This window comes from Orcinus orca, chromosome 2, assembly GCF_937001465.1.
Source record: "Orcinus orca chromosome 2, mOrcOrc1.1, whole genome shotgun sequence".
Lineage (NCBI taxonomy): Eukaryota > Metazoa > Chordata > Mammalia > Artiodactyla > Delphinidae > Orcinus > Orcinus orca.
Window position 1 is genome coordinate 110145037 of NC_064560.1, and position 16264 is coordinate 110161300.

The 16264-nt window shown below is 40.3% G+C and overlaps 1 protein-coding gene across 1 annotated transcript in view; it reads left to right on the forward strand.

Annotated features, from left to right (window-relative positions):
• FBN1 (fibrillin 1) overlaps positions 1-16264 on the forward strand; it is a 254971-nt gene that overhangs the window by 127659 nt on the left and 111048 nt on the right. The window contains exons 10-14 of the mRNA XM_004281306.3: positions 4847-5005; positions 9055-9234; positions 9869-10009; positions 11742-11861; positions 14867-14992. Of these exons, the coding sequence (XP_004281354.1) occupies positions 4847-5005; positions 9055-9234; positions 9869-10009; positions 11742-11861; positions 14867-14992 (726 nt within the window). The remainder of the gene's footprint in view (positions 1-4846; positions 5006-9054; positions 9235-9868; positions 10010-11741; positions 11862-14866; positions 14993-16264) is intronic.

Below are 16264 nucleotides of genomic sequence, written 5' to 3' on the forward strand. Positions count from 1 at the left end.
TCCCGCTTCATACACACACGCCAGGCAATTTTGCTTTTATCTGGGTGGGTGTTAGGCTTACATCTGGGTGGGTGTTAGGCTATCCATATTTTGCTATTACAAAATATCAATTAAATAAGTGGTTCTGTTGTTCAAAAATATAGATCTGACAATAGCTGGATTTAATGGTTGCTAAGAGTTCCTTCAAAGTCCAGTATTCTAGAATAAAGTTCAAGTTCAAAAATGGACAGCCCGTTAGAGAAGGAGCTTCACTCTGTGACCCCTCCCAACCTTGCTGACTTAGCACAGTCACTGCTTCTCACCCCCAAACAGGCCATTCACAGCAATTGCTTCATTCACGTTGCACCACTCAGAACACGTTCCCCAGTGCAAGCCTCCTTTCACACTCTTACTCAGGTTCTCTATCTTTGAAGTTGTCCCAGATCAGCTTACCTGAAAGCAGTTTCCCCCCCGAACCTAAGGATATCTTATTAGAAATGGTTTTATAGGGAAATTCTGTGTTTCTGTATGTTTTTGTCTCCCTAATTAAGTTGTAATTCTCCTTAGAGAACAATAACTGCTAGCCTTATATTCCTGGTGGTTCTCAGCACAATTCCTTGCATGTAGTAGGCACTCAGTAAGCATGTGTTGACTATCAAAATAACTAATCCCTTATTAATAGGGCCAAGCTGAGGAGCCTATGGCAGAAGGCCTCGGAGGAAAGTGAAGGCTATCTTTTGATGTTTGTTTCTGGCCCATAGTTTCAAAGACACGCAGCTTCACATCCTCACCACAGGCCATGAATTTCAGACCAAAACAGAATTGCACTTGAAATTCTGAATTCCTTTTTAGTTAGTCACACATAATAAAAGCTGAGGGCAGTCTCTCCGTTGACATTTGAATAAGTACAACTCATGAGGGAAACATATCTGGACTTTTCCTTAGAAGCAATGGTCGGTGGTGCCCAGATTGCCTGATTTTCCAGAATCTATCCATAGATCTTGGAACTGCAGTGAAAGGATGGCAAGTGCAGTTCATGTAGCTCCTTTTTCTCCCCAAACTGTCCCAATTAACACATGACCTCCAGTGGATATGCCTAGCAGAAGTCCTTTCCTGGCCAGATAATAGGTAGATTTTTTTTTTTAACCTTCAAAGAGAGCCCCAAACAGCATTAAAATGATTAATCCTTTTAACACATTTACATATCAGAAAGTTGACATTTTTAAAGTTCTTTCCTTTTTACATAATATACCCACGCTAACTTTTTACAAAAGAAGGGAACTAAGATTCCTGGGTCACCTCCTCGGTGTGAGGTATTTTATGGAAATTATCTGACTTAAGGTTCAAAACAGTACTGTAGATGGGAAGAAGCCGAGGTTTGGGAAGTTTAGATAAATAATTTGCTCCAGTTGTTTAAGCAGTTAATAAGTGAGGGAGCTGGGATTCCAACTTGGGCTGAGTCTACAGTCCGGACTCCGCCCATTGCTTCCTCCCAGTGACCATCGTTTGCTTGCCATACCCCTAGGCAAGCACTGTTCCTCCTTCCTTGGAACTTTATGAGACCCATAATTAGCAACTTACATAAAGTGATCCCAATGACATTTCTGCCTTCCCTACTGCCTGCCATGGTAAACCACAGAGACCCCCAAAATTATCCCCAGTGGCAAGAAAATATGTATAGTCTCCAACTTTTAAACAAATCCAAGGTTTGTTGGCAAGTTGGTTATTTGGAATTAGTGAATCTAACCAATAGGAAACCCCACGTGTAGATAGTGGTATGTGGTATCTTCCTTATACATCTCTTTTAACCATGATATTCAAACTGTTACCTTCTGTTACCGCATTCTGCGACTCTCAGATCTCACCAGTTCTAACACTGCCTTTGTCGTGTAAGTGCTGGTAGAATTATTGCACTTTATTTTTGGTTTTGTGATCTTCGTTTGCACTTTATAATACTTTGTGTAGGGCTGTCTTTTCATATTAGTGTGTTCTGTCTCATCCATTCCCAGGACTCTTAGAGATGTCTGGTACCTAGATTGGGCCTCACAGCTCCTAGCTGCTGGTTGGCCCCAACAATGTTAGTGATCGGTTAGGGGAGACCTGCTGACAGGCTAGGATGACCTGCAAACACCTATTGATATTTAATCCATCATATATTTGTCTTGATGTGATGTGATTTCTGGGTCCTGAGAGTAAGGCCAAGTGATTCAGAAGTGGAGAAAGGAAGAAAGTTTCTTACTCCTTTTCTGCCAGATGTCTTGGTCAGGGCAGATTTAAAATAGATGAAGGTGTCTAAGGTTTATCCAACCTTCATTTACCTCCTCTAAGTCGTACCATGCTTCTCCCTCAGCTCCCATAGATCTTCAGATTACTTTAAAGCCACCCCTTACCCTCTATGCAAAGCGATCCAGCACCAGATGATTTCCTTTCCACTTCCTTTGGCACTACCATCTGATGACATGGACGACTTCAGGCTGGCATGACCAAGGGTCAATTCCCCTGAATGGTTCCTGCTTTTCACAACTCTTCCCACTGGTTTTCTTTACAATTATAAGTTGTGTAAATGTGTGTATTCTTAACAAAAGCTCTCCTGCAAAAAAAAAAAAAAAAATTGTAAAATGATTATTGTATATGCAGGTGCCATTTATAAATCAGGAACTGCCAGCAGCCCAAATGTGGCTGGTAATTCTTCCAGTCCCACCACTCACCATTTTGTTCCAGAGTCTCCAACCCATTGATTTATCATATAAGTCAGCCAGCTGGGCAGTAAAATAATGTCATAGATAATTTGCAAAATAATAGATATAAGCCCATTAGGAGCTTGCTGTTGGCAGCTGTGGGTCCCAGTTTTGCTCTGAAAGATGGCCCACACTGAAAATTGTACATACAAATTTTGGTCAAGTGTTTATACTGGGTTTTGACCACCAGATTCATTTGAAGCTGGGATATAAGCCAGTTTTGAACATCTCTTCCCATTCTTTTTTTTTTTTTTTTTGTGGTACGTGGGCCTCTCACTGCTGTGGCCTCTCCCGCTGCACAGCACAGGCTCCAGACGCTCAGGCCCAGCGGCCATGGCTCACGGGCCCAGCCGCTCCGCAGCATGTGGGATCCTCCCGGACCGGGGCACAAACCCGTGTCCCCTGCATCGGCAGGCAGACTCTCAACCACCGTGCCACCAGGGAAGCCCCCTCTTCCCATTCTTAACGGCCTTTGGTTTCCATGCCCCCATATTAATCCTGGGGTATATGAAGTATTAGTGTCTTTAAGGCAAAGCAAATTAGGAAGCAGGAAGTTCTGTTTCTCCCCCTTGTGCACAGGGGAGGTGCCACCCATGTCTCCACAGAGCATTCTTTGTGTGCACTCCCCTCTCCAGCCATTTACCCTGGACCAGGCTGGAGTAAACCTTGTTCTGCCTCTTTGCTGAGGCTATTAGTCTGACCAGAGGTGCAGGAACTGGGACCACAGAAAATTTCTGGAAAGCACACTTACACTTGCTAGTGGTTTAAAGTACTTTTCAGAAATAATCTCGTATCCTTTAAAGCTGACCCGTAATTTTCTTTTATGGTTTGTCTAGCTTTGATGTAGCCATCTTCACTCGACATTAACAATTGAAATGTTTCTAAGTCAGCCTTGGTATTTTCATTTTATTTCATTTTACTAATTTATTGCAACCTTCAAGATTTTAAGGCTTTGTGTTTTTGAGAATGATGTAGGTGAAAACAATGATAGGGATGACCCTCTCTGATCAAATGATGGTTAATATGCAGACTTACAGGAAACATGAGGACAGATTTTTGACTACAAACAAATTCTTCACCTTACAAAAGGATTTCCCAGTTATATTCCTTCAAATGACAAGCATATTCAAAATACTGGTTACATTTCAAAACTTATTTTATAGGAACTGTACAGAAATACATTTTACTTAAAGAGAGATACACCCGTAACATATGATAGTTAGATCAAGGGGTTCTGCACTTGGCTACCTACCTCCTCTATTCCACCACATGACCTCAAAGGCTCATGAAGCACTTAGGTTTCTCCTTTGTCATGGGCTCTTTTCTGGTAACCCAGAGGTGTACTTCAGTGTGTCAATGTTGTCACGTCAGTCAGACATGATGTAACCCAATAAAAGTGATATATAGAAATGTCTTCCCCTGTTGCTTTGAGAAGATACCGTTCTGCCACAAAAACAAAGTTCCTTCAAGAAGTATTGTATCCTACAGCACTAAGAACTTGCAATCATGTACATTTTGAACTTGTAAATAATTAGTGCCTTATCAAATCTGTTAGGGCCCCAGGACAAAAGGAAACCTCGCTTAACGAGCAGTGGATCTGACTGCAAAATGGCTCGTTCCTTTAAAAAAAAAAATATCTCACACGTCTGACTCACGGTTTCAGACTGAAAAATAAGAAAGTTCTTTTAGAGATGTAACCTACAGTGCAGACTTCATGTTGTTTTAAAATAGATTTATATCAATATTTGTCTAAAGTGGCTCAAATTAAGTCGTTTGAAACCAAGGACAACACAGTCTCCCTTCAGTATAAAGACATGTCTCTATACCTAATTAACCATCACCGCCAGTGATTTTCTTCTTCTCTCTTTTCCTATGACCCATATGGTTGTAATCATTTGTTCCCACCTTGGGGATGGAATGTGGGACTTGGGTCAAGTGTACCAGCTCACAGGGGCAAAAGGTGTGAGATGGAGGGATCTCTGACTGAGCGCTCACAGCTTACCTTCTAGGGCTGAGTGTCAGCTCATCCTGCCCGAGCCCCACTGGGAAATGTGGAGGTGTTGGGGCAAAAGAGAGTCGTTTTACGTTTGATCTCAGTGATGTGTATGGGGGTTTCTTTGTCCTCTCAGATGTTCGCCCAGGATACTGTTATACGGCTCTGGCAAACGGGCGCTGTTCTAACCAGCTGCCGCAGTCTATCACCAAGATGCAGTGCTGCTGTGACGTCGGCCGGTGCTGGTCTCCGGGGGTCACTGTCGCCCCCGAAATGTGTCCCATCAGAGCAACGGGTAAGAGCCCTTCCATTTATCCACAGAGTATCTCTGCTCAACCCCCTGCGAGCCCAGGGGCAATGTATGTGCTGCAGATTTAGTGGAAACCGGGGTAAGTGAATAACATTCCAGAAAATAAAAGAGATGGCCTTCAGGGCAACTTCCCCAAGTAATGAACAGGGGAAATACAGAGGTCCATACAAATGACACTGTTCGCAGGTACTGTATCTTACTTAGCTTGCGTATTAACACTGGGTAGCAACCTGACCAGTCAGAACTGGTTCCTTCCTAGTCTCCTGTATTTCTTTTGTATCCTCAAAAGCTCAGCAGAATAAAACTCAACTCCCTCAGAGCCTTTCAGGTGAGTTATTCGGGATACACATTTCCTCCTTCCCTAACGTTTGACACTCTCCTCTTCTTGGTTGCCAAGTCCTGTTGATGTTTTTTTCTTTTCAATTTCTCTTTTCTGTCATATTCATTTCCACATAAAGCTCATTTTCTCTCATCTGCACTATTGCAGTAGCCTCCTAACTGGTCTTAGTGAAATCCACAGCTGCCACGTAACATTTCCCAAAGCCTAACTCATCTGAAATTCAGTTTTAAAAAATTGTGTCTGGGGAAAAAGTAGAGAAAGGTGTCCAGAAAATTTTTCGCAGGATGAACTCAGGCAATATCCAGTGGTCCAAGTCACTCCATTTCTTGAAAATAAAATTTTACCACTTAGCAGGGCATTTAGAGTCCCCAAATCTGATTCCCGTTCATCTTTTAATTCTTGTTCTTTATAGTAGCTTTATTTTCTAATTAAATGATGCAATCCAGCTTTCCTTGAACCCAGTCTGAGCACTTCTAAACTTGAATATTCTTTTTTCTCCAAACTTCTCCCCAGTTCAGGTCCTTACTCCCTACTCCCCACCCCTGCTACCTCTGCCTGTTATACACCCTCTTGTTGGTTGAGATTCCTCTCAGAGATGACCTAATCCCTGCACATCCCAAGACCACCACTGCTGAAAATGCTCGGTGCTCTAGGTTTGTACTGTTGCTGTGATACAGATCCCATCTGCTCAGGTCTGTGCCTGTGTGTGGTCATATATAGCTTTTTTACTAGTTAATAAATCTCATTAGGGGGTTTCAGTCATCATTATAGTGCCTTATTCCTTCTAATTTTTTAACGCTTCTCTGGTACTTAGCGAGAACTTGCTGATGGGAGGCATTCACGTAGAGTGTACAACTTACTAGGTGACGTCTTTCCCACCAGTTCTAAGTAAAAATTGGGGTAATTACTTCTTCTCAATCTGGTTCCTGGAAAGTATGTTTAAATCAGGAAATTTTAGGGGAGAAAATCAGGATGCGGATGGATGATTGTAGAGCTAATGAAATACTTCAGAGTGTGCTACTCACAGAATATGAATGCCCCATTATCATGGGTTATAGACCTGCTCACAGATGTTATTTTTAAATTTCTGTTTATTACTGAGAATTATGTGTGTGGACTAAAGAAGCAAGAAAATCTTTCAATAAATTTTAACATATAACAGGTCATATATTTTGCCATATATTTTGACTGTCTCTGGCCTAAAAATATAAGGCACCCTTCTTAGTTCACTAGGGGGACCATTTAGTAGGTCACTGTTTAGAAGCACATGACTTTCTACTAAGACCTACTGCTGGGATACCAGGAGAATCACTTTTTAAATGTATATGTTAACTTAGGAATCAGCAGCATTGATGTGGATTCTTTCCTATGTTGAGACCTTGAATAGAAGAGGGAGGACTAGAGTAGGCTTAGTTGCTGAAGACCTACTTTGGGACTCATGGAGCAGAAGGCCCGGTCCCCCTATGTAACTTTGCAGGGAGCTGCTCTCCCAAAGGGTACCACTGAAAGATGCACAACCCTGAGACAGGCCCAGAGCAGACCAGATGGATAGAGCAAACTAATTTGCAGGTAGGTGTGTTTGTTTGTTCAAATGTTCCAGTACCAGTACTACAGAGCTCTGGGTTCTTAACTTATGGAGAGTGATGACATAGGAAGAATTATTTCAGATTGGTCAGCTTTTCACTTTAAAAAAAAATCAGTATCATCTCCGGGTTAAATGGAGATAGGAAAGTTGGACATCAGTTGAACAAAATCAGCCCCAGGTTGCTGATTCTGAATGTAAAGGGGCTCAACGGAAAGTTATTAAGCCGAAGAAAGTAGGAAAAAGTACAGAACCCAGCCCGATACACTTTCATGAAGAGGTTGAGATGAATTTAATGGCATGCTTAAAATAATATACCCACCTAGTTAGCAGAAATGCTGATAAGCTATCCAACTTCTTTTATAGAAATCCTAAAAGACTAAAAAAAAAAAAGGTTGATTGGTGTTTGGAAGCTAATAAGTACAAATGCCATTCAATTAAATCCAATATAGTTAATAAATTCCTCTTCTGTGCAGTTTTCCAGGTGAGGCTGAGAGTGGGATTTCGTCATGAGTTAGACACGATCCTTGATTTCAGAGACTGCACAGTCTTAGCGGTAGAGAGTTGGTAGAAAGCAGGTAGCCAGGAAATGTTGGGTATGGCACGTCCAGGTGATAATTCTATAAGGAAGATCACTGTGGTTTGACAACAGGGATTGTAGCATCCTGATTCAGGGAAGCAGAAACAATATATAAATGCTTTCCGAATACAGTCAAGTACTACAGAATCTTTGTGGGTTGAAATTCCAGAGAAACAATGCAGTAGTAGAATTCTCTGAAAACATAAACTTAACCTGAGTTGGAAATGTCAAGTATGATTGAAAAAGTTTTAGTAATGGACCAGAAAAAAACAACAAGGTACGTGGTAGCTAGGTATGTTTAGCCAAATGTAAATGGACAGAAGGTCCCATGAGGTTGAAATATGAATACATTTCAGTACGACATATCACTGCGTCATAGAATAAGTCAGATTCTAGTCCACAAGGAAAATAAAAATACTAGCCTAATTTCTATTAATGGATGAAGCTAGTATAGAAAGTACCTATGGGAGAATCCCTGTGTGACAGAGGTAATAAAATAATCAACATTCTGGAAAGAGGCAAAAAAGAAATTTTAAAAATTATATAGTTTACTTTATAGAAGGGAACTGTGATAAAATATGGCTATTTGTAGGAAACATGAAAATGAGTGGCTTTAAATGACGCCTATCTACTGATAACTCCAAAACTTAGCAGCAGTCCTGACTTCTTCTCTAGGCTTCAAACTCTCTTTTAAAACTGCTTTGTGACATCTCCATGTGGATGTCTGATATCTCAAAATTCATATGCTCAACGTATAGCTTTTACCCACCAAACCTGCTCCCATCACAGTTTTTCCCATCTCAGCAAACGGCACCAATGTCTACCCTGTTGCTCAACTGGAAAACTAGAAGTCATTCTTGATTTCCTATTCCCTCAGCTCTGACATTTACTCCTTCCCCAAACATAGCCCATTCATCTCTAAAATAATCTTCAAATGTGTTTACTTCTGTCCAGTTCCATCACTGGCTCCCTTGTCCAGACATCCTTGTCTTGCCCTTGGTCTTCTGCAGCAGTCTTACCTCCCTCCAGTACAGTCTCCAAATGCCAGTGAGAATGATCTTCTGAAAATGTTCATCTGATCATGTCCCACCCCTGCAGAAGACTACCAGTGACTTCCCAAGGCATATAAAATAAAATCCAAGCACTAAAAAGTGTGCTCTTCAGAGTCCTGTGGGATCCACAGGTGGGAAGACTGGGTGGAGATCATGGCATTTTATTCTATTCTTCCTTGAGGTGAATTTTGACATAGGTAAAGACTTCCTAGGTTTTAGGAGGGACATGTGGTACACACTCTGGGGAGTTTGTTTCCAGTTTTGAATTATTGTTCCAGTCTGGTTGCTGCTGTAGGTTTTAGGAATGCTGACTTGAGGGAAAAAAAGCCAAGTCAGTTAGCTTTTTTCCTTTTCTCCAATTGACCTACGTGGTTTGATGATCAGTTCTATTCAAAATTTCTTTACAAAGTAAGGATGACTTCCATGGGCCTATGGCATATGCTACCCCTCAGCTGTTGTGTTGTGTTTTTTTTTTTCCAGAGGATTTCAACAAGCTGTGCTCTGTCCCTATCGTAATTCCCGAGAGGCCAGGATATCCTTCCCCACCCCTTGGCCCCATTCCTCCAGTTCACCCTGTTCCTCCTGGCTTTCCTCCTGGACCTCAAATTACAGTCCCTCGACCACCAGTGGAATATCCATATCCATCTCGGGAACCGCCAAGTAAGAGCTCAAAAGTCATCTAATTACGTTTCTTGCATTAATCAGGTTAACTTTTTTGTTGTTGTTTATGCTGTTTAAGTCATTAAGTAAGTTTAACCAATCCTTAAAGATTTCATTTACAGAGTGTAGTATATACCTTTCTCAACTGGCCTATTGCATAAAGGAAAATGGGCAGTTTCATATTCTCCAGAGATTAATGTCCTTTTGCTATTGATGTTGTGGGAGAAATTTAAATCTGATTCACAGGATGAATTCATAGAGGAGGCATTAGATTACTCTTTGGGTTAAATATCATGCAAAGCAGTTTTGCAAATAGTTAAATGCCAGTAACTCACTGCCTTTGTTGCTTCCCTGCGCTCGAGGCCTGAGAGTGAGGCGGAGGGAGCGGTGGGGAGAAGCAGGCAGAGGAGCAGGCTACAGCGAGGCCGCGGTACCTGGCAGCGTGCGCCACGGTGCACAGGTGCTCTCTGTAGGCGAGAATGGAAACATGCTCTGTTGACGCCAGGCGACCTTTGCCCAGAGTGTCCTCCTTCCTTTATGATTCAGCATCTTGCCCATTATCACTGGATTCAGTGCTGGTGGAAGATGCCCTAGTTAGACACAATTTTAATGGGGTTTCGTGTTATTCCTTCAGGGGTGTTGCCAGTCAACGTCACTGATTACTGCCAGCTGTTTCGCTATCTCTGTCAAAATGGACGCTGCATCCCAACTCCTGGGAGCTACCGGTGTGAGTGCAACAAAGGATTCCAGCTGGACCTCCGTGGGGAGTGCATTGGTACGTGATAGACCACTGGCTTGGCACCAAGAGGCTACTGCAGTGCTGTTTCATGACTGTATAGGTGTTCTATGGCTGCTATAACACATTGTCTCAAACTTAGTGGCTTAAAACAACACAGATTTATTATCTTATATTTCTATAGGTTAAAAGTCCGACACGGGTCTTTCTGGGCTAAAATCAAGGTGTCGGCAGGGCTGCGTTCCTCTCCGAGGCTCTTGGAGAGAATCCATTTCTTTGCCTTTTCCGGCATCCAGAAGCTGTGTGTATTCCCTGGCTGAGGGCCTGTTTCTTCATCTTCAAAGCCAGCAGTGTAGCATCTTCAAATCTCGAACTCTCTGGTTCTCTCTTTGCGTTCCTTCTAACACGTTTCAGGATCTTTGTGATTACATTGGGCCCATCTGTATATAATCCAGGAGGGATGGATTCCGCTGATTAGCAGCTTAATTGCCCTTGCCGTGTAGCGTGTTCACAGGTTCTGGTGGTTAGGACATGAACGTATTGGGGGAGGGGCATTATTATGCCTACTGTAGTGACTTTTAACTTTCATTGTAAAACACATTCAAGGCATTGCTGGGAACTCTAACTTAAGCCATCCTCTCGAAGGCTGACCATTAAGATAAAGCGTTAGAAATATCCCCAAATCATGAAACTTTGCATGGTTTACTAATTTGAGTGGATAACTTACCAACAGTCTCTAGTGAGCAAGGAACTAAAGCAAGGAACTTTAAGTCGTTGATAAGGCAGTTAAGCTAGTGAAGGAAGGAAATGTAACACAAGGATAATTTGTTGGATTGGATAAGAACACCCAGTTGCCATCTAATTTTTTAAAAATAAACTGCTCTCTTAGGTCTGTTATAAATCTCAATTCCAGTTATGAATCAGGCAGAAATAAGTAGTTCTTGGTTTCTCATGCTATATAGTTTCCAGGTGATACGAAAGCCCCTTCAAGTAGCTTGTTAAGAGCTTGTTCAAGTAGCTAGTTCAAGTAGCTTCAATCCTGAGAGGTCATCCAGAGCTGGGTAGGAAAGGCAAAGGGAACGTCTCGCTCAGGGTTGTGAGATCAGACTTGCATCTGCCACAAGAAGCATGTGACTTCGGACAAGTGGGTTATCTTCCATAAGCTTTAGCTTCTTCATCTTCACAAACAGAGGAATAAAAACCAGTTTACCGGTAAGTAAACTGATAGCTCTAAATGAGTGTAAAACTAGTGGGAGCCTGTCTAGGGGCGGGCTGGAGGTGGTAGCAGCCTTGATGGTGGGTGAGAATTGCCCTTTAAACAACAACAGCTTCATGGTTTCTTGTAATATTCATCGCGGAACTGAGAAAGGAATGCTTAGATATGGTTAGGTCTTCTTTTCATTGAAAAATTGAGCTTCAAGAGACACTCAGAATTCTGTCCAGAAGCCACTTCTGAAATATTAGTCTGTTTGATTCCCTTATGTCAGACCCAAGGAAGAGAAAATGTTTATTGGCTTGGAGTGTTGAGTTGCTGCGTATTTGGCATTTTTCTCTGAAAAATGACACAGGAAAATAATACATTCTAACTGCTCAACCAGTTAAAGTGGCCGGTGACACCGTTATTGTAGTGGAAAGAAAAAAGATCTTTTCATTATGCTATTTATTTCTTAAAAGGAAAGTGTTTTAGCGTGTAAAGGAAACCAGTAAAATGGTCTTGGAGTTATGAGTTACTGCGATCTAATGTCTTACTGAAATATACTGTGTTTTGCAGATGTTGATGAATGTGAGAAAAACCCTTGTGCTGGTGGCGAGTGTATTAATACCCAGGGCTCCTACACCTGTCAGTGCCGACCTGGCTATCAGAGCACACTCACCCGGACAGAATGCCGAGGTACGTGTGGTCCTAGCTTGGCACGTCGGACATGTATGCTAAGTAAGGAGTTAGCTCTGAAGGAATTCCGTGGAGTCTGAATAACCCTTGTCGGGAGAGGCTAATATGCTCCCATTGCTTTTTTGCACTTAATTCCAGAAATTGTTACTCTGAAGGATAGCATCATACAATCTGCCAAACATTCAAGTTATTTTAAAAGATGTTTCTGTGCCTGTGGGAATATCTTCTTTTCACTTCCTTTTTTTTTTTTTTTTTGCCTCATCACTATATTGTCTTAACTTTGAATCTGAGAGCTAGGGAATGGGGTTGTCCTTTGTTGACACAGAAACTGAGAAAGGTTTCAGGTGAAATTTTATGCAATTAATTGCTTCATGGAAAGGCCTGAAGGATAAGAAGTGCCTGTAAGTTCTTGCTGCTTATTTCGTGGAGTCAACAGCAGCATCACCTGGGAGCCAGTTGGAAATGCAGCATCTCAGGTCCCACTTGAGACCTGCTGAATCAAAATCAGCATTTTAACAAGATCTTCCAGGGACCCTTATGCATGTGAAAGTTTGAGAAGCACTGCTATAAAGTTTCCTCGCAAAAATTTCCCTTCCGATTTGTTTATTAATTGACTTATTAAGCCACCCAATATACTTCTTATTGGATGACTTTGATATACTGAGTTTCTGAGATAGAAATAATTAAGATATGCGCCCCACCACAGGGCACTCAAATATCTAAATCTCTATAAGTTGGGCACAGAATGATCTGTTATAATTGATCAGTAAAGCCAGATAAAAGCAGCAGAACTCTGTTGAAATTAAATACAACGGAAGATAGGGAGGTTTGTATCACTTTAAAAATTTGTCAGCCATTAATGAGTTAATTTTATTTGCCTCTTTTAGTAAAAGTCCTTCATATTAGTTGAAGGCATACAGATGTTTTTATTTTTTATTAGTGACGGTTTTCAAAATCTTTGAATTTGGTTCTGACTTAGGGATTTCTTGCCATCAGTGTATTTTAGTACACCGCTTATAAATGGCAATTTTGAGCAGAAAAACCTGGAGCACAGCATTTCAATCTGTTAATATTTCTATTAATGGCCTACTTACTGAATTACAAATATAGTTTGAATTTTTAACTGGGTTTAGAACCTTCTTTATAACTATTGTTTAAAATAATCAGCACGTACAAACAGTATACGAGGCATTTTGCAATCGTGGAAGATAAACCGAAACCAGTGTTTCAGAAGACAGCCCTACTAAATAAGCAAATAGAAGACATTCTTGAGGGTACTCAGCTGCGGCAGGGGCCCATCAGTGTAGGTGCATGTTATTGTCATCACTCTGAGACTTAGTTTATTAGAGACTGAAGGTTACCTAAAAGCCTCAAGCACTGTCTTCTTTAAGAGCTAGTGCGAAGTTTAGCCCAAGCACAAGAAGTTGATAACGTGATCACATTTGTGGGTAGACGAAAGTCCCCACAGAATGGTCAGAAAGGCTGTATACTTAGCTGAGAAGGACACGAGGAACTGAACAGAGGGGACAGAAGAAACATACAGAAACATGGTAGAGACGTTGAATGGCAAGCTTTTCATTTCTTTTTGTAAGGCAGCAGGAGCCCGAATGGCATTTTCAAATTAGTGAGGAGAGAAAAAGCTGAACTCTTTATCCTGTTGATTTTATCCTTGGGCCTCCATAGATTATAGAATGCTAAAAAAAAAAATAGTAGATTATAAAATCTTAAAAAAAAAAAAGTCTGCAGAAGAATATGCAGCTTTTACTATTTTTTGGAGTGTGGAGCAGGTCAGATTTTAGTAAGGATTAAGAAATAAATGAGAGAGAAAAAGATTGTAGGTTGTTGGCACAAAGATCAGACAGAAGAAAAGCCCAGACTGCTTCAGCTAGTCCAATGACTCGTGTGGAAACCACTGCTGGATCTGCCCAGAAAGAAAGTGCGTCTGAGGGTCAACCACAAGACACCGTGCAGACACAGGGTAGACAGAATAACCAGTATGCCATGAATGCACATTCTTGTCGTCCAAAGGATGTTTAGGGCTCTTATACCCAGGCACATGACCTCAACTCTGCATGGGTAGGTCTGCTCCCATCCAACTCTGCCCAGTGCCCTGGCCTCTATCTCCTGGGGAATAAGCCCTGGCAAAGGTTGTACGCTCTGTAGACAAGGTGGTTTGTGTTCATCCTTTTTGATGTTCATCCAGGCATGTAGCCTAGAAACTGAGGGGAATAGATAATCCAGGGTAACTCGTTGTACACTTTAGGTTAATTACTAATCTTTAAATGAGAGATCAGATGCGGGTTATTTGAGTTATTGTCATTTTTAATACTTCCATATCATGCTCTGTTGTTTACTTTGGCATAATATTAAACATGAAAGAAAAAAGGGGAAATGCCCCCATAGTACCAATATTTTGTTTGTTAGATAGAATACTCATAAAGTTATAAAAGAGACAAGAATATATAAACAAATAAAACTGTATTTGGACCAGAGCTGCCATAAGGAAGGTAGACATTTCAGAGTCAAAATGATTGACGGTTTTCAGATGGAATTAGGTTTTTAAATTGTTTTTTTTTTTTTAATGGCATTTCTGTTTAACTGTTCTGATACAGCGAACATCAGATCTGCCTTTTGATCATGTCTTAAAAGACACCAGCCAAAGTTCATTGTAAATAATGATATATACTGGCTCATTGAATTACCTAGGAAAATGGTGAAAAAGAACCTATTTTGTTTACAGAACTGAGATTTAGGGAGTCTTCTTAGAAAGTAAAGTTAAACCGAATGCTATTATGTTGGCATTTTTTTCTTTCATATGTCTTTCAAACTTTTATTAGTAACCCTAAATTTTATATTATTTAATACTGAGTTTATGTTGAAGAATATTATTTAGTAATCAAAACCCAAGACTAAGATCATGAGTTTAGAGATGGTGAGAGGAAGAAATAAAATAATTTAAAATCCCCTAAATAAAGCTATTTCTTCCTTTTCGACTTCGATTTTAGACATTGATGAATGTTTACAGAATGGCCGTATCTGCAATAACGGACGTTGCATCAACACAGATGGCAGTTTCCACTGTGTGTGTAATGCAGGATTTCATGTTACGCGTGATGGGAAGAACTGTGAAGGTAATACAGTGTAATAATAATTACAGTATAATCGTGTCATTCCCCTATTCCATTGCAGTTTCAGTATCAAAAGTCTTTAACAAGGCCAAGTCAAACATTGAGTGAAAGGACAAAGTATCAAATGTATATTCACCTATTGTTATCTGGGAGGATGCCTAACTTTCAACAGTATTAGTTCCTTTAATTCACATTTGTGTGAGTCAAATAACATTGTAAATATAGGAGCAGAGCTTGCTATTTAAATATTCCTGGTGACGAAACTTTTGTAGCATAAATCATTACTTCCAAATTTTATACAGTCAGAATTTGTACATTAAAAAAAAATAGGACACACCTAATCTCATATATTCTTCAGTCACTTATAATCCTTTTTTTTTTAAAGTGTCTGTGTAGTAATGAAATATTACTAAGGAGTATCTGAAAATGTAAAATTTGAGAGAAATGTTGGCGAGAGTCAGCCCTTTATATTGCCTCTTGAATTAATCACCTCACTTTGAATTGGGCTGTGTTTCATTTTGTCTTTTTCCCTGCCTTTTCTCCCCTAAATTGAAAATGTGACAATTATTGATGAGTTTCCACTTCTCAGACCTTTAGCAAAAAATGAAGAATGCTCCTTATCATCTTTCCCAAAGTCTTCGGGAAAGATCCCAAGAATCTATTCATACATTAAAGGAATTTCAAAATTGTTCTTAGAAACATTTTTGGCAGAATATTATCTCAGTGATTCAATTCAAAGACTTAATGCCAAAATTCTCAGTTGGGATAGAGTCTTGTTTAAAAAAGAAAAAAATCATAAATTACTTCGGTCTGACTAAAGCCTGTAAGTGAAAACACACTGTGTCTAGAAGAGCAAGTGCCTCCTAAGACAGCTGTAATATTAAATAAAATAGCTGATGAATTTAAAGAAATACCTGTATGCTCAAGGGATCCTAAAGGTTAGCTGTCATGGCTATACTCTATAGTCAAGTCTTGCATTTTACAAATACATTTTTCCTATCCCTATTTAAAATTGCTTCAAACTGCAAGCAGTTCTCTGGTTTCTACTTTTTAAAGAATCAAGAAGTAGCCTAAATACATTTCATCATTCTTAGTTTCGATTTTGTTTTTATTTTCAGTATATTAGAAGTAATGTGGATCTGTAAATATAACCATCAGGCTGTTTACACACCTTTCAGTTTGTAAACTGCTGTTCCTAAAAAGAGCCTTGATAGCTTTTATTGAGTTAAATTTCATATATATATTTATATGGAAAATATATTTATATGAAATTCC